General features: G+C 44.3%; 1 protein-coding gene across 1 annotated transcript; it reads right to left on the bottom strand.

Moving 5' to 3' along the window:
* Positions 1-246: 246 nt before the first annotated feature.
* LOC137365624 (uncharacterized) lies at positions 247-12,462 on the bottom strand. Its single transcript, XM_068028001.1, has 6 exons — positions 12,392-12,462; positions 10,418-10,489; positions 8,876-9,160; positions 6,400-6,478; positions 4,792-4,992; positions 247-588 (listed from the first exon to the last, which is right to left on the bottom strand). Exons 1-6 carry the CDS (start codon positions 12,416-12,418, stop codon positions 542-544), a joined length of 711 nt encoding a protein of 236 aa, XP_067884102.1. The 5' UTR covers positions 12,419-12,462; the 3' UTR covers positions 247-541.
* Between the last annotated feature and the right edge of the window lie 6,305 nt (positions 12,463-18,767).

Here is an 18,767-nt window from a genome sequence, read left to right on the forward strand (position 1 = left end):
AAAGGACAAGCTTTTCAAATGCTAAACCAAAACCCACTCCACCCCACAGAGACATTGCCTTCTGCTCTCAGCCAGTCACCTACATCATCACTGGCTCCAAGCTGGTGAAGGAGACAATGAAATCCACCGGTTTTATATATAATCAAGTCAATCGGACAACAGAACCCATCGGAAACAGTTCACACCTTGTATAGAACTCAACTAGATGACGCAACACCAACAGTTCCCAATGTCCGTCCGCCCCTCCCCCACTGAAACCAGCTGGATGAGAGGCGGGAAGATACCACAGATTCAAACAAAGCTTTCTCTCCAGGGACCAATCAAAGCGTTTTCCATCATCTGACAAGATCAGTCAGAAAAAAAGGGAACATTCGGGTTTTGGTGGAAAAAGCAAGACTGCTGATCAGTACACAGAAGACGTGATCAGACCAGTTTAGTCATGTGATGAACTAGCTATTGCAGGTATTGAACTCGTCACCGAGAATTTGAAGACAGAAAGCTGCTGGCTCCTGGATTGGGAACATCTCTATCTTGTCTCCTCTCATCTCATTCTCCCCAGCTTTGGAATCCATTGAAGACACAGGAACCCTAAGAGAGAGAGAGAGAGAGAGACAAGGTTTAAGAAGAATACTGGGCCCCAGTGAAAAGCAAAAATTACCTCCAGCAAGAACTACCTACAAAAGGACTCGACAGTGAGCTCGAAGCACAGTAACAAGAAACTGTTCAGAGATTGCCTCAAACCTCTTCACTTGATCTTTCTTCTGCTCTTTTCTGTCTCTATTTGCATGTGCATATCGTGTATGCAGGCTGGCGTGGGGCGCAGTGTTTATCCGTAGGCGTTAACCGGATTAGAGTTCAAATTTAAGTTTTAATAAATTTCACTTCTCTTCTTTAAACCTAAGAATGCCTGTTTGTGCTCATTTCTATAATTGGAAAGTGGTGAACAAGGATTCACCAAGAGGGAGCTCAAAACACAGTGTGTTTCAAATGAAATCCTGCTGCAGTCGTCCAGGTGAAGGTTGTAAAAGGCCCCGAGACACCTTTCTCACTTCGTCATAACAATGTATACAAAATAACAGTAAAATATAAAGCTGAACATGAATTCAAAATAAGTGCAACATAAATGGCAATCAAACTTTTTCCTAATTTCTTGCAGTTGTAGATAGGCGGTTCTGTGGTCGAAAACGAGGCTCCCGAATGGTATGTTGCCTCCCAGGTGCACGGGTCAGGGATGTCTCAGATCGGCTGCAGAACATTCTGAAGGGGGAGGGTGAACAGCCAGTTGTCATTGTGCACATAGGCACCAATGATATAGGTAAAAAACGGGATGAGGTCCTACAAGCAGAATTTAGGGAGTTAGGAGCCAAGTTAAAAAGTAGGACCTCTGAGGTAGTAATCTCAGGATTGCTACCAGTGCCACGTGATAGTCAGAGAAGGAATGAAAGAATAGTCAGGATGAAAGCGTGGCTTGAGAGATGGTGCAGGAGGGAGGGGTTCAGATTTTTGGGACATTGGGACCGGTTCTGGGGGAGGTGGGACTATAACAAATTGGACGGTCTACACCTGGGCCGGACTGGAACCAATGTCCTTGGGGGTGCTTTTGCTAACGCTGTTGGGGAGGGTTTAAACTAATGTGGCAGGGGGATGGAAACCAAATGAGGAGGTCAGTGGACAGTAAGGAGGTAGTAACTAAAGCCTGTAAGGAACTAGATAATAAAGTCAGCGTGACTAAGGGGAAGAGCAGGCAGGGAGCAGATGATGAACGCAAAGGGACTGGTGGTCTGAGGTGCATTTGTTTTAATGTGGGAAGTGTAGTAGGTAAGGCAGATGAACTTAGGGCTTGGATTAGTACCTGGGAGTATGATGTTATTGCTATTACTGAGACTTGGTTGAAGGAAGGGCACGATTGGCAACTAAATATCCCAGGATATTGATGCTTCAGGCGGGACAGAGAGGGAGGTAAAAGGGGTGGCAGAGTTGCATTACTGGTCAAAGAGGATATCACAGCTGTGCTGAAGGAGGGCACTATGGAGGACTCGAGCAGTGAGGCAATATGGGCAGAACTCAGAAATAGGAAGGGTGCGGTAACAATGTTGGGGCTGTACTACAGGCCTCCCAACAGCGAGTGTGAGATAGAGGGACAAATGTGTAAACAGATTATGGAAAGATGTAGGAGCAACAGGGTGGTGGTGATAGGAGATTTTAATTTTCCCAACATTGACTGGGATTCACTTAGTGTTAGAGGTCTAGATGGAGCAGAATTTGTAAGGAGCATCCAGGAGGGTTTTCTGGAGCAGTATGTAAATAGTCCAACTCGGGAAGGGGCCATACTGGACCTGGTGTTGGGGAATGAGCCCGGCCAGGTTGTTGAAGTTTCAGTAGGGGACTACTTTGGGAATAGTGATCACAATTCTGTAAGTTTTAGAATACTCATGGACAAAGACGAGAGTGGTCCGAAAGGAAGAGTGCTAAATTGGGGGAAGGCCAACTATACCAAAATTCGGCAGGAGCTGGGGAATGTAGATTGGGAGCAGCTGTTTGAAGATAAATCCACATTTGATATGTGGGAGGCTTTTAAAGATAGGTTGATTAGCGTGCAGGAGAGACATGTTCCTGTGAAAATGAGGGATAGAAATGGCAAGATTAGGGAACCATGGATGACAGGTGAAATTGTGAAACTAGCTAAGAGGAAAAAGGAAGCATACATAAGGTCTACGCGGCTGAAGAAAGACAAAGCTTTGGAAGAATATCGGGAATGTAGGACCAATCTGAAACGAGGAATTAAGAGCGCTAAAAGGGTTCATGAAATATCTTTAGCAAACAGGCTTAAGGAAAATCCCAAAGCCTTTTATTCATATATAAGGAGCAAGAGGGTAACTAGAGAAAGGATTGGCCCACTAAAGGACAAAGGAGGAATGTTATGCTTGGAGTCAGAGAAAATGGGTGAGATTCTAAACGAGTACTTTGCATCGGTATTCACTGAGGAGAGGGACATGACGGATGTTGAGGTTAGGGATAGATGTTTGATTACTCTAGGTCAAGTCGGCATAAGGAGGGAGGAAGTGTTGGTTATTCTAAAAGGCATTAAGGTGGACAAGTCCCCAGGTCCGGATGGGATCTATCCCAGGTTACTGAGGGAAGCGAGAGAGGAAATAGCTGGGGCCTTAACAGATATCTTTGCAGCATCCTTAAACACGGGTGAGGTCCCGGAGGACTGGAGAATTGCTAATGTTGTCCCCTTGTTTAAGAAGGGTAGCAGGGATAATCCAGGTAATTATAGACCGGTGAGCCTGACGTCAGTGGTAGGGAAGCTGCTGGAGAAGATACTGAGGGATAGGATCTATTCCCATTTGGAAGAAAATGGGCTTATCAGTGATAGGCAACATGGTTTTGTGCAGGGAAGGTCATGTCTTACCAACTTAATAGAATTCTTTGAGGAAGTGACAAAGTTGATTGATGAGTGAAGGGCTGTAGATGTCATATACATGGACTTCAGTAAGGCATTTGATAAGGTTCCCCATGGTAGGCTGATGGAGAAAGTGAAGTCGCATGGGGTCCAGGGTGTACTAGCTAGATGGATAAAGAACTGGCTGGGCAACAGGAGACAGAGAGTAGCAGTGGAAGGGAGTTTCTCAAAATGGAGACATGTGACCAGTGGTGTTCCACAGGGATCCGTGCTGGGACCACTGTTGTTTGTGATATACATTAATGATTTGGAGGAAAGTATAGGTGATCTGATTAGCAAGTTTGCAGACGACACTAAGATTGGTGGAGTAGCAGATAGTGAAGGGGACTGTCAGAGAATACAGCAGAATATAGATAGACTGGAGTGTTGGGCAGAGAAATGGCAGATGGAGTTCAATCCGGGCAAATGCGAGGTGATGCATTTTGGAGGATCCAATTCAAGAGTGAACTATATAGTAAATGGTAAAGTCCTGGGGAAAATTGATGTACAGAGAGATTTGGGTGTTCAGGTCCATTGTTCCCTGAAGGTGGCAACGCAGGTCAATAGAGTGGTCAAGAAGACATACGGCATGCTTTCCTTCATTGGACGGGGTATTGAGTGCAAGAGTTGGCAGGTCATGTTACAGTTGTATAGGACTTTGGTTCGGCCACATTTGGAATACTGCGTGCAGTTCTGGTCGCCACATTACCAAAAGGATGTGGATGCTTTGGAGAGGGTGCAGAGGAGGTTCACCAGGATGTTGCCTGGTATGGAGGGCGCTAGCTATGAAGAGAGGTTGAGTAGATTAGGATTATTTTCATTAGAAAGACGGAGGTTGAGGGGGGACCTGATTGAGGTGTACAAAATCATGAGAGGTATAGACAGGGTGGATAGCAAGAAGCTTTTTCCCAGAGTGGGGGATTCAATTACTAGGGGTCACGAGTTCAAAGTGAAAGGGGAAAAGTTTAGGGGGGATATGCATGGAAAGTTCTTTACGCAGAGGGTGGTGGGTGCCTGGAATGCATTGCCAGCGGAGGTGGTAGACGCGGGCACGATAGCGTCTTTTAAGATGTACCTAGACAGATACATGAATGGGCAGGAAGCAAAGAGATACAGACCCTTAGAAAATAGGCGACAGGTTTAGATAGAGGATCTGGATCGGCGCAGGCTTGGAGGGCCGAAGGGCCTGTTCCTGTGCTGTAATTTTCTTTGTTCTTTGTTCTTGTCCTTTGTTGAAGATAAGTCTGATTCTGTGCCTGCAGAAGGGATTGAGGAACTGGAAAAATAAGAGAAGGCAGGAAAGGTCTGCTGAAGTTCTCAAGGGCTATTCCACTACTGAGTCATACCTGCATAAAAAGTTCGTCTCCTCACAGTGTAATCCTGCTTCGTGTGCGCGTCAAGGTCCCTCTTTGGTGCTCTGGGTAGTGTTGAGCACGATTGCGTTTGCAGCCAAGCCATTTTGTCTGTGTCAGGAATTCTTAGGAGAAGGGCAGGGTTCGTAGGGTACCAAGCATGGAACACAATGGCCTGCTCTGATATCACCAACTCTGAATAGCAGGAGAAATGTACATTGGTATTTACACATTCATTTTTATAGTGTTGATTGGATTAAGCATAAAACTATAATCTAGATGGAGAATTATGAATGGCTGAGAGTAATAGGATTAGAATTTGTGACAAGGATTCAGAATGTATCACAAACCCACAAGAGAAAAGTTTGTAGGTTTACACCATTATTGCATAGGCCAAATAACTGAAAAGAAAAACATTTTTTAATCCACGCTCAGGATATCAGTATTACTGACACAACCAGAATTTATTCCCTGTCCTTAGTTACCCCCCAAGAAGATCAATAACGGCTGCCTTTTTTGTCACAGTTTGATAGAATTGAGTGGCTTGCTAAGCCTCTTCAGAGGGCAGTTAAGGGTCGACCATGCACGGGCCAGGCCAGGTAAGGATATCCGGTTTCCTTTCTTAAAGAACATTAATGAACCAATTGGGTTTTTACTCTGGTCCAACAGTTAAACAGCTATTGAGTTAATACTGAAAAACATTGACAAACCTCATTCTTCCTTCATTGTTGGGTCTGAATCTTGGAATTCCCTACCTAATAAAAATGGGGAAACACCATCATCAAAAAAACCCAGCAGCGGCTCAATGATAGGGCCTGTCCCACCATCTTCTCAGGGCAATGAGGGATGAACAATAAATGACAGCTTTACCAGTGACGCTTGTATCCAGAGAATGTTTTCAAACTCTGACTGCAATAGCATTCCACAGGCACTGGGAATCCCTCACCCGAATGAGGCCTTCTGCTTGGTGCTATCTGGACAGTGAGAGTTGACAGGATTTTTAATCATGAGAGAATCACAGCCATGAAGGCTGATACTGTCTTCAACTTTTTTCTGGTCTCCACTTTTCACCAGAAAAGGTGGTGGGGAGGGTGTTACTGATTAGCACATTCGGTGCTGAGGACCCCATTGGATTTTTCTGCTTCATCGTCAAGGTGCTCTGCAGCCAACTGAATAAAGATGCTTCTTGATTTCAGTAAAATAACATGTTTCATGTATTGTTGAATAATCAATTTGAATTACAGTGAAGAAACCAGAATAATGCTGATAAATTCTGAATTATTTTTAGTTAAATCCACAATCAACTCCAGATTTGTCCCCATGACACAATATAGCTTTGCGAGGGATTAGCTGACATGAGTCACTAAACTGGAGGAGGCTTTATGCTTTCATTAGGTGCAGACAAATAGCTGTTTACTGAGTTATGTGAAGCTAAATGACTCCCAAGTTGGATCCTGCTGAGTGCAGTTGGGTAAGTTCAATTATAGGAATCTGGATTTTCCCAGCCTTTTGCGAAATGAGAAGAAAATATAAATCTGCTGGCAGAGGTTTATGTATCTTTTGGGATCGATTTATCAAACTGAGACAATTTTCACCCCTCACCTCGATCTTGTGAATTGGTCTGTGTGAACTGAGAAATCTCAGAAGGTTCTGGTTCCAGGGTCTGCTTGGGTGAGGATCTCTGCAAAATAACAGGTGTCCTAGCTTGATCAGTAACATGAAGAAATAGAAAATTAATTACTTTTCATGAATATATTTTATATATAGAGAGAGAGAGAGCAAAAAGTGCAAGACCTTTCCAAAAGGTAAGGTTCCCAAGTGTTCTGTCTCAGCAACTTATTCTCAAAGTATATGAGAAAAGGCTTCAATATCATCATCTTCAAATTTGGATACTAACCGGGAATAGTGTAAGAAATCAGAGCTTGTCTCTGGACTAGGATCATTTGAATTACCAGCGGCTTCTCCACTACGTAAAGACAATTTTTCCCTCACCAATTCAATCTGTCTGATTTCACTGTCTTTTTGTGCTTGTAATTCCTTCTCAAACTTTTCCCTCTGGAAAGCACGCTCTCTCTCTGTCTCTCTGTCTCTCTGTCTCTCTCGCTCATTCCTCCTTTCGCACCTGAAATTCTAACTCAAAGCTATGGTTGTTCTCCTTACAGCAGAGAAGGTGATGTGAAGATTTGATACAGGCTGTAAAGGCTGATTCGCTCAGTAATAAGATGAAAATTCTGACCATTCATTGCCTTTATACACCCACTCTGCTGCATTAAAAATTCCCATTTCATATCTTGCAATGGACTGATGCCATATTTCCAAATCGACACAAGGGATTAACAAAGGAGGCCTTGAAACTATGTGAACTTGGGGCATCTGGCAGAAGACAGAGGTGTAATAAACAGCACAACATAGTGACGTTATCTTTGAAACAGAAGTAGCTTCCATCTTTATTCATCGCACCACTAGATTTACTAGAATGACACCAAAAATGAAGGACTTCAGTTATGGGCTGGTGGTTGTTACAGCATCGAAGGTCAGGGGGAGATTTGATGGAGGTGTTCAAAATCATGAAGAATTTGATAACTCCTCCTTATTTACTCTGATTCCAGTGTCAGAAGGGCCAGTAAATATATAATTAAAAAATAATAATGTCATGGTGGAAGAATCAGTGGTAAAAGGAAGAGGTTTTTATTAAATGCAGCAAGTTATGATTTGGAATGCACTGTCTGAATGGGCGGAGAATGCAGATTCAATAACAACCTTCAAAAAGGAACTGGTGAATTACTTGAAGGAGGAAAATTTACAGAGCAATGGGGAAAGGGCAAGGGAGGGGGACGCACCGGACAGCACATTCAAAGAGGCTGCACAGACACAGTAGGCCAAATGGCCTCTTTCTATACTGTATCATTCTATAATTTTATACCTATCCTCCACTCATTACATGTTGTTGCAGAAATAATCCTACTTCTATCAGGAGACTTTGCTATAGTTTTGGTCATGAGTTCAGTTTGTGGTAGTTGGTAAATGTTGTGTTTAAATAGATTCTGTTTGCTATGAAATGTTGGCTCTAAGACCTGCCCAGACATGGCCCACTCCAACTCATTGACACCACTCTCAGCCAATACTCACTTGGTAATTATTAAACTCTGACGTACAGAGGTCTGCTGTCTGAATGATCGCTTGCCCTGGTAAAGCTAAACATTTAGCTCACAAATATTTTCTTTGCCAGAACTCATCCAGAGGTTGTGTTAAATTATAATGCTTAAATATCAGAAGAAAGTTTCCAGAAATCACACTGAGCTATTTAGAAACCACAATCAAAGAGGCTTGAAATAATCTTTCCCAACATAAAATATATGAGTGGGTCATTAAGTTATATGGCCAGCGTGTTACCCCTGTGACCAATAATGTTTAGGTTTGAGTCGTCATTTTTGAATCAGTAACATGGTGACAATTCGATTTTGGACTGTACCTTTCTCCGCTCCTATTTTTCATTTGCTCTCTTCCCGCCTTTGAAACTTCACGTGAGCCAAGGCCAAGGAAGAAAAACTGTTCAAGGACTCTGCTATTATTACTCAATTAACTAACAGGAGGTGACAGAGGTGCCTGTGGTTAACTCCACACTCATTGAAGAACCCAGCCTTCAATCTGTACCTGCTTGGTACATTGTTACAATCAGGTACAAGGATGGGGAGAAATCAGAAATGAATAGATTTCAGCTCATTCCCTGAATAAGGGGATGAGTGTGTCACACCTTGGTGTAGCCTGTACATTTAATGAGGAATGTCAGCAAAACTCAAACAGTGCGACAGCATTCCAAAGGAAAGTTGAAATGATGGCCAAAATACTCAAGAGACAGAAAAGATATCAACAATGTGGAAATTAGACATTGTGAATTAGCACTAATAGCAGACACACCACCATCTTCAATATGACTAGATGGTAACAAATGGTCTGAGGTCATTTATTTCTTAAATACAAGAGGAACTTTTTTTTGTAATGTCTATGAATATATTGAGAGAAGCAACAGTCATTAAGCAGCATGAACATGACTAACAGAAACAATCGATGTACTTACCAAAGTGCTGTTGTACAGATGGTCATCCTCTTGGATGTTCTCGATGTTATAGTGCCTGCACCCAGGAAATGCCCCTTTAGAAAAGCAGGCAGTCACTGAGGGAGAACACTCGGGAACACAATTGCCTGAAGTTGATCGACCAGAACCCTTCTGGATCCAATTACAGACGGCTGCCAGGATGGAACGCTTGGGAACCTTGGGACTGGATGGTGATGATGTTGACGACACACTACTAAGCGAGGATGATACTCGCGAGGAGACGGTGTCCACAGGGCGATTGGGTGACTGAAACGATAATTCAGGTGACTGCAGAAATTTGTTTTTGAGAAAGTGCGTCAATGATTATATCTCAGAAAGTTCCCTCTTCCCAGTTACATCTATTGTGCCGTGAAACTCCCAGACACTTACCACACCCCCACCGAAATAAAAATGGAGGCATTGTGGATACAACAGCTGGGTCTTGAGGAGGGGAAGTAATGCATGATTCCATGATAGTTAAACTGTGAAATCTTTCCATTGGTTTTCCTCCCTCGCTCAGACAAAATCTACTCTGAAGAATGATGTCACCATCTCACATCCACTGGTTAATAAGTCAACATTGACAGTTCATCATTTAGCACGTTTGTAAATTACCCAGTTAGATTGTCAGCACATGACATACACAAATTCATCACGGCCATTACATTTGAACACTTCTGTTAGTGTTTTAACTCTCAGTTATTAAATAATCCCTTTGCTTTTCAGTTAAACACTCAGTATTTGAACACTCCTGTATCTATGCAGATATTTACTTGCCTGCCTCACCCAGTTACTCATTGTAACTTTGCAGCATCCACCTACACAGGATGAAGTTAAAACACATCCTGTGGTGCTGCGAGGCTTGAACAAGTCAAGAAAGAGCATGAGTGTAAAAAAGTATTGGTGAGCTTGCCTGAATGAGAAAGCCAGCCAGTGCAAATGCAGGCACGAGTGCGAGAGACAGAAAGAGACAGCAAGAACTAGAAACAGAGAGAGCTAGAAGGAAGGAAATTAGGAGTCACATCAATCAGGTCATTCGAATGCAGCTCTTACCAAGTGAGTGCAGAATATTGGTCATGAAGAGGCAATAAAGGCACTGAAGAGGGGAGTGTGTAAAGACCAAAAGAGGAGAATCCATAAATAGGGAGGGTATTTTAAAACAGAAATAGGATCCTAAAGACGCAGAACAGATATAATAATGGTTAACTGAACTGCTAAAAGACTGAATTGCTGACATTTCCAGGGAACAGGTGAGAGACACTTTCTACTAAAACCAGCTTACTGATAAACCTCCAGGAAACACCACCCTTCTGTAGAGAAGATGCTGAATAGCAACTAAAGGTCAACTATAGAAAAAACGAAGCCTGCAGTCAAGAGGGAATCTGGTGTGCATGCAGGGAGGTGTATTACCTTGTTGCGATTTGGGCAGCAGTTTCCCAGATTTGATCACAAAATGCTGTTTTTAATGGACTCTGCACTTTAAGCTGCTTTATCAGAAAACATTACAACAGCTCAATAGAATACCTCAAATGACTTTGATTGTCGTCTGGAACGCTTGATGTTAAAGCACATCATTTTATCATTCAATATTGTGTTCTGAAAAGGAAAAGAAGACTGAAAATAAATCAGAGGTGTGCGACGAGGGAATATATTCACCAGAAATAACGAAATATTGCTTTTCCTCTCTTTAGTGCAAGGAACTAGTTTCCAATATCAACCAGAAGGCCCAGGTGATCTTGGACAGTGAAGTCAGCAGTTCAAGCAGGAGTCTCTGGACTGCAGCATGGTTGGTTTCCTGGCCAACTTTCCTCAGCCTATCCCAGAGATGCTGAGACTAATTCAAGGACTTTTATTGTTATTTCAGTAAACAGTAGCTATCGCAGCAGACACTGGGCCTTTGTAGATTGTGTAACTCCTTTCCACCATCCTGATTTGAAGCTAGATCACATTTCCATCAGGGTCACTGGGTCAAAATCCTGGAACTTCCTTCCTAATAACATCAGAGTTCAAGAAGGAAGCTCACCATCACCTTCTCAAGGACAATTAAGGATGGGTAACAAGTGCTGGCCTTGTCATCAATACTGACATCCCATGAAGAAATGTAAAAATTCTTGGGAATCTCGGCCTAGTTTACTCTGTCTCTTCTCATAAGAGAATCCCCTCATCCCAGCAATCAGCGGAGTGAACCATTGTTGCACTCCCTCCAAGTTAAGTGTGTCCTCCCTTCCAATAAGATGACCAAAACTAGAAACAGTATTGCAGGTGTGGTCTCACTAAGACTTTATCCACGGTTGTCATTAGATTTCTTCACTCTATTACAAAGGGTTGGTGATTAAAAGGCTATCACACTATTTGCTTTCTGTACCTACATGTTAACTTGCTGATTTGTGAACAAGAACACCCAGCTTCCTCTCAATACCAAAACTGGACCAGTTGTACCTGATTTGTACCAGTACAAATCACACCAACAACTATTGCGATAAAGAAAAGTGATGGACGCTTAAATAAAGCAGCACTGAAGTCTACGATGTTTCCACACGTTGACTCTCGATGATATGAAGCCACATCACAGCTATCCTTGGGTTTAAACTGTGTTAACATGGTTACTGGTTTATGCTGTCATGGCCAGACCATTGTGAGGTCACCTGCACAATGTGCAGGACCAAAACTTATTGCATTTAAATATAAACATTGGTAGCAAAGAAATGAAGTATAGAACAAAGAACAGTACAGCACAGGAACAGGCCATTCGGCCCGCCAAGTCTGTGCCGATCTTGATGCCTGCCTAAAGTAAAATCGTCTGCACTTCCGGGGACCGTATCCCTCTATTCCCATCCTATTCATGTATTTGTCAAGATGCCTCTTAAACGTCTCTATGGTACCTGCTTCCACCACCTCCCCTGGCAACAAGTTCCAGGCACTCACCACCCTCTGTGTAAAGAACTTGCCTCGCACATCCCCTCTAAACTTTGCCCCTCTCACCTTAAACCTCTGTCCCCTAGTAACTGACTCTTCCACCCTGGGAAAAAGCTTCTGACTATCCACTCTCGCCATGCCGCTTATAACTTTGTAAACCTCTATCATGTCGCCCCTCCACCTCCGTCGTTCCAGTGAAAACAATCCGAGTTTATCCAACCTCTCCTCATAGCTAATGCCCTCCAGACCAGGCAACATCCTGGTAAACCTCTTCTGTACCCTCTCCAAAGCCTCCATGTCCTTCTGGTAGTGTGGCGACCAGAATTGCACGCAATATTCTAAGTGTGGCCTAACTAAAGTTCTGTACAGCTGCAACATGACTTGCCTATTTTTATACCCTATGCCCCGACCGATGAAGGCAAGCATGCCGTATGCCTTCTTGACTACCTTATCCACCTGCGTTGCCACTTTCAGTGACCTGTGGACCTGTACGCCCAGATCTCTCTGCCTGTCAATACTCCTAAGGGTTCTGCCATTTACTGTATACTTCCCACCTGTATTAGACCTTCCAAAATGCATTACCTCACATTTGTCCAAATTAAACTCCATCTGCCATTTCTCCGCCCAAGTCTCCAACCGATCTATATCCTGCTGTATCCTCTGACAATCCTCATCACTATCCGCAACTCCACCAACCTTTGTGTCGTCCACAAACTTACTAATCAGAGCAGCTGCATTTTCCTCCAAATCATTTATATATACTACAGACAGCAAAGGTCCCAGCACTGATCCCTGCAGAACACCACTAGTCACATCCCTCCGTTCAGAAAAGAAGGAATATTCTCTGGGATTTTAGTGCTATTTTACTGGAATTCTATGTAACCTAACCTATGTATAATCTTTAATCTTGTAGTGCATGTGTAATGTTTAATTTCTGAAAGCCATACAGAGTAAAGCTTAAGGTACTGCAACAAATTCAAGAGTGTGGGCATTTATTACCTTATCGGGTCGAATCTGTAGTTAAGTTGGACGAGACTTGTGAATAATTGTTTTTAAGTTGTTTGTCCAAACGTACGAGTTTAAATCAATTTGCAACATCCCATCATTTACAGACATAAAATAGTCACAAATTTTGCTATTTATTCCGGGGCAGACAGGTGAAGTGTTTATTTTGTCTGTGATTTAACTCGACCCCTAATGATAACCAACATGGTGGGAGAGAGTGATAGACAGAGAGAGAGGGACAGAGGTAGAGTAACAGAGAGATAGTGAGGGATAGAGACAGAAGCAGAGAGATAGAAAGTGCCAGGAGACCCTGAGACACTTTAGAAGCAGGGGGACGGGGAGACAGGCTGTGTGGGGACCCTGGGGTAACGTTACAGATAGACAGGGTAGATGCAGGTAAGATGTTTCTCCTGGTTGAGGAGTCTGGAACCAGGGGACACAATTTAAAAATAAGGGGGAAGCCACTTGGGACAGAGATGAGGAGAAATTTCATGACTCAGAGGGTTGTGAATCTTTGGAATTCTCTATCCCAGAGGGCTGTGGAAGCTCAGTCATTGAGTATGTTTAAAGCAGAGATTGACAGATTTCTAAACACCAAAGACATAAAGGGATATGAGGATTGTCTGGGAAAAAGGCATTGAAGTGAATGATCAGCCATGATAGTATTGAATGGGGGAGCAGGCTCGATGGGCTGAATGGCCTACTCCTGTTCCTGTGTTCCCAAGCTGCTGAAATAGTTTCTCCCAAACTACACCATCAGTTCCCCTTAATATCTCAACAACTTTGATCAAATCACCTTGATCCTCCTAAATTCCAGTGAAAAAATCCCCAGTTTGTGTAATATCACCTCGTAATTTAACCCTTAGAGTCCAGTTATCATTCTGGTAAATCTACACTGCACTCAAATGGACACAGACACCCCCCCACCCCCAAGTCTCTTTGGACCTCCAGTGTTTCTAGTTTTTCACCATTTGCAAAGTACTGTGTTCTAGTCTTTTTTACTGACATTGAAATCTATCTACCACAGTTTTGCCCATTTATTTAAGATATTAATATCTCTTTGTAATTTGATGCTTCCAGTTACACTGCTTACAATGCTGCCTATTTTTGTGTCATTGGTAAACTTGGGTATGTGACATTCTACCCCATCATCTTAAATCGTTAATAAATACAGCAAAACTGAGACACACACGGGCTTTACGCCAGTAGACAGGAGTGAATCATGCCATCCTCGAGGTTTTTAATTCCAGAGATATGTTTTTTTTTAGAAGAAACAGAATTCAAATTCACAACAGCCCTGTGTGGGATTTGAACTCCTGCTTTTTCAATCATCAGATCAGGCCTTCAAATTAAAACACATAAAGAGATTCATTTTCCTCCTGCTGTTGTCTGACTGTCTCAGGTTTTGTATATTGTTCCCTTCTCCTCTTCTTCCATGTGTCTGAAGTCTTTGAAGTTTGTCAGACATTGGTAAACTACTTCATGTGGTGTTGTGTAAATACCTTCAATTCTGTGTATCTGGAAGGGACACAATTCAAATTCTCACCTTATTGCATCAACCAAAAGCTGCAGGTCCATTTAAACACCCCTATTTCCTGTCTCTGCAAAGAAAGCTCACACTTCCACAATGCAGGAATGTCTGAATGGAAACAGCTTTTGACACATTTCCAAACACGTTTGCTAACACTTTTCAGGATGAAGCTAAGTTCAACTCACAGATTGCAAGCCCCAAATTGAATCTTTCAGATATAAAAAGTGACACAAATGAAATCCCAGATCTCTCTGTCCCTGCACCCATTTTAACATTGTACCATTTAGTTTATATCGCTTCTCCTCAGCCTTCCTTCCAAAATGCATCATTTTACATTTCTCAGCATTGAAATTAACCTGCCATGTGTCTGACCATTTCACCAGACTGCCTCTATCCTCCTGAAGTCTACTACTATTCCCTTCCCTGTTTATTACATTGCAGATGGCACAATGTTGAAGTTATGCCCTGTAAACCCAAGTCCAAGTCATTAATATATATCAAAAAGATCAGTGGTCCTAATCCAAACCCCTGGGGAATACCCCTGTACCACAATGTACATTGTATTCTTTTGGGCCTCCTTATCTCGAGAGACAATGGATACGCGCCTGGAGGTGGTCAGTGGTTTGTGAAGCAGCGCCTGGAGTGGCTATAAAGGCCAATTCTGGAGTGACAGGCTCTTCCACAGGTGCTGCAGAGAAATTTGTTTGTTGGGGCTGTTGCACAGTTGGCTCTCCCCTTGCGCCTCTGTCTTTTTTCCTGCCAACTACTAAGTCTCTTCGACTCGCCACAATTTAGCCCTGTCTTTATGGCTGCCCGCCAGCTCTGGCGAATGCTGGCAACTGACTCCCACGACTTGTGATCAATGTCACACGATTTCATGTCGCGTTTGCAGACGTCTTTATAACGGAGACATGGACGGCCGGTGGGTCTGATACCAGTGGCGAGCTCACTGTACAATGTGTCTTTGGGGATCCTGCCATCTTCCATGCGGCTCACATGGCCAAGCCATCTCAAGCGCCGCTGACTCAGTAGTGTGTATAAGCTGGGGATGTTGGCCGCTTCAAGGACTTCTGTGTTGGAGATATAGTCCTGCCACCTGATGCCAAGTATTCTCCGAAGGCAGCGAAGATGGAATGAATTGAGACGTCGCTCTTGGCTGGCATACGTTGTCCAGGCCTCGCTGCCGTAGAGCAAGGTACTGAGGACACAGGCCTGATACACTCGGACTTTTGTGTTCCGTGTCAGTGCGCCATTTTCCCACACTCTCTTGGCCAGTCTGGACATAGCAGTGGAAGCCTTACCCATGCGCTTGTTGATTTCTGCATCTAGAGACAGGTTACTGGTGATAGTTGAGCCCAGGTAGGTGAACTCTTGAACCACTTCCAGTGCGTGGTCGCCAATATTGATGGATGGAGCATTTCTGACATCCTGCCCCATGATGTTCGTTTTCTTGAGGCTGATGGTTAGGCCAAATTCATTGCAGGCAGACGCAAACCTGTCGATGAGACTCTGCAGGCATTCTTCAGTGTGAGATGTTAAAGCAGCATCGTCAGCAAAGAGGAGTTCTCTGATGAGGACTTTCCGTACTTTGGACTTCGCTCTTAGACGGGCAAGGTTGAACAACCTGCCCCCTGATCTTGTGTGGAGGAAAATTCCTTCTTCAGAGGATTTGAACGCATGTGAAAGCAGCAGGGAGAAGAAAATCCCAAAAAGTGTGGGTGCGAGAACACAGCCCTGTTTCACACCACTCAGGATAGGAAAGGGCTCTGATGAGGAGCCACCATGTTGAATTGTGCCTTTCATATTGTCATGGAATGAGGTGATGATACTTAGTAGCTTTGGTGGACATCCGATCTTTTCTAGTAGTCTGAAGAGACCACGTCTGCTGACGAGGTCAAAGGCTTTGGTGAGATCAATGAAAGCAATGTAGAGGGGCATCTGTTGTTCACGGCATTTCTCCTGTATCTGACGAAGGGAGAACAGCATGTCAATAGTCGATCTCTCTGCACGAAAGCCACACTGTGCCTCAGGGTAGACGCGCTCGGCCAGCTTCTGGAGCCTGTTCAGAGCGACTCGAGCAAAGACTTTCCCCACTATGCTGAGCAGGGAGATTCCACGGTAGTTGTTGCAGTCACCGCGGTCACCTTTGTTTTTATAGAGGGTGATGATGTTGGCATCGCGCATGTCCTGGGGTACTGCTCCCTCGTCCCAGCACAGGCATAGCAGTTCATGTAGTGCTGAGAGTATAGCAGGCTTGGCACTCTTGATTATTTCAGGGGTAATGCTGTCCTTCCCAGGGGCTTTTCCGCTGGCTAGAGAATTGATGGCATCACTGAGTTCCGATTTGGTTGGCTGTATACAGTCAGTACAAAAGCAGGGAGGTTATGCTGAACATTTATAAAGCTCTAGTTAGGCCCCAATTGGAGAATTGTGTCCAGTTCTGGTCACCACACTTTAGGAAGGAGGTGAGGGTCCTTGAGAGGGTGCAGAGGAGATTTACCAGAATGGTTCCAGGGATGAGGGATTTGAGCTACAAAGTTAGGTTGGAAAAGCTGGGTTTGATCTCTTTCGAACAATGCAGATAGAGGGGAGATTGAATAGAAGTCTATAAGATTATGTCAGGCATAGATACCGTCCTCCAGTCTGAACCAACCATTCACCACTACTCTCTGTGTTCTATCCCTTATCCAATGTCGTATCCACTCTGTCCCTGTCCCGTTCATTCCATGAACATTCATTTTGCTAACTAGTCAATTATGAGGCACCATTATGAACTCCCCATGAGGAAATTGGTCCCAGAGCACAGAAAAACACAAACACAGAAAAACACACACAGACAGACAATGAGCATCTGCAACAAGAGAGAATCCAACCACCTCCCCTTGGCATTCAAAGCATTATCCCATCGCTGAATCCCCCAGCATCAACATCCTGAGGAAACACTCACCAGAAACTGAGCTGAAGAAATCACATCAATACTGTGGCTACAAGTGACTCACCCCCTGACTCCCCAAAGCCTTTCCACCACCTACAAGACACAAGTCAGGTGTGTGATGGTATCTCTCCACTTGCCTGGATGAGTGCAGCACCGACAACACTCCAGAATCTCGACACCATCCAGGACAAAGCAGCCCACTTGATTGGGACCCCATCCACCACTTTAAACTTTAATCAGATCACCCCTTAACCTTCTAAATTCCAGGGATACAGAGTAAAGCTCCATCTACACGGTCCCATCAAATGCTGCCAAGCTATTAGTTAGCTATTGAGTAAATCTCTGTCTTCTCTGTTCTATAAAACACTCCCAGGGAAGGTGCAGTGTGGGGTTAGATACAGAGTAAAGCTGCCTCTATATATGACTCTCTTTCTCCTCCTCCATCCAGATGGAGAGAGTAACAGTGAGAAAGACAGGGATAGATATAGCGAGAGAATAACAGAAAGAGGGAAGGATAGCAATGGGGAGAGAGTACCAGAGAGAAAGAGGAAGAGATTGGGATGGAGAGTGTCGGTCAGTGTTCCTGCAAAGCTGTGTGCAGCATCCTTGAGGGAATGACACAGCGAGAGATTGGCATTGAGAGGGTACAGAGGGAGAGAGATAGATGGAGGGAGAGAGAGAGGTAGAGACAGGGAGAGGCAGAGACAGGGAGAGGCAGATAGAGAGGTAGAGACAGGGAGAGGGAGAGAGAGAGGTAGAGACAGGGAGAGGCAGAAAGAGAGGTAGAGACAGAGAGAGGGAGAGAGAGAGGTAGAGACAGGGAGAGGCAGAAAGAGAGGTAGAGACAGGGAGAGGCAGAGTGACAGAGGCAGAGAGAGAGAGAGAGAGGCAGAGAGAGAGAGGCAGAGAGAAAGAAATAGTGTGGGAGTGACAGAAAGAGAGTCATGGACAGAGAGTGAGAGGAGAGACAGAGAGAGAGAAAAAGAGAGAGAGAGAGACAGGAAGGGGTATGGAGAAAGAGCCGGTGAGAGAGACGGAGAGCACAAGAGAGGCAGAGACAGAGAGAGAGATGGTGCAAGGGAGGCACAAATAGAGTGATGGACAGAGGCAGAGAAAGAGACAGAGAGAGGGGGAGAGGCAGTGGCAGATAGAGAGGTAGTGTAGATAGAGAGGGAGACAGAGAGAGACAGACAGTGAGAGATGGATAGGGACAGACAGCGACAAAGGGAAAGAGAGAGGGAAAGAGGGAGAAGCAGAGAGAGAGAGTGATGGGGAAAGACAATGAGAAAGTCAGGTGGGGAAGAGGCAGAGAGGGAGAGGCCGCAGAGAGAGGGAGAGACGCAGAGAGAGAGGGAGAGACGCAGAGAGAGAGGGAGAGACGCAGAGAGAGAGGGGAAGAGATGCAAAAGAGGGGGAGAGACGCAGAGAAAGGGAGAGAGATGCAGAGAGAGGGAGGAGACGCAGAGAGAGGGGGAGAGACGCAGAGA

The sequence above is a fragment of the Heterodontus francisci genome, unplaced genomic scaffold, assembly GCF_036365525.1.
Source record: "Heterodontus francisci isolate sHetFra1 unplaced genomic scaffold, sHetFra1.hap1 HAP1_SCAFFOLD_1251, whole genome shotgun sequence".
Taxonomy (NCBI): Eukaryota; Metazoa; Chordata; class Chondrichthyes; order Heterodontiformes; family Heterodontidae; genus Heterodontus; species Heterodontus francisci.

What these genes read in the sequence shown, in the direction of transcription:
- LOC137365624 (XM_068028001.1), bottom strand. Translation starts at nt 12,418, where the DNA reads ATGGAGTTTAATTTGGACAAATGTGAG. An exon ending in TTAATTTGGACAAATGTGAG is followed by an intron (nt 10,490 to 12,391) that starts GTAATGCATTTT and finishes TTTCCTTTTCAG; the next exon opens with AACACAATATTGAATGATAA. An exon ending in GACAATCAAAGTCATTTGAG is followed by an intron (nt 9,161 to 10,417) that starts GTATTCTATTGA and finishes TTATCGTTTCAG; the next exon opens with TCACCCAATCGCCCTGTGGA.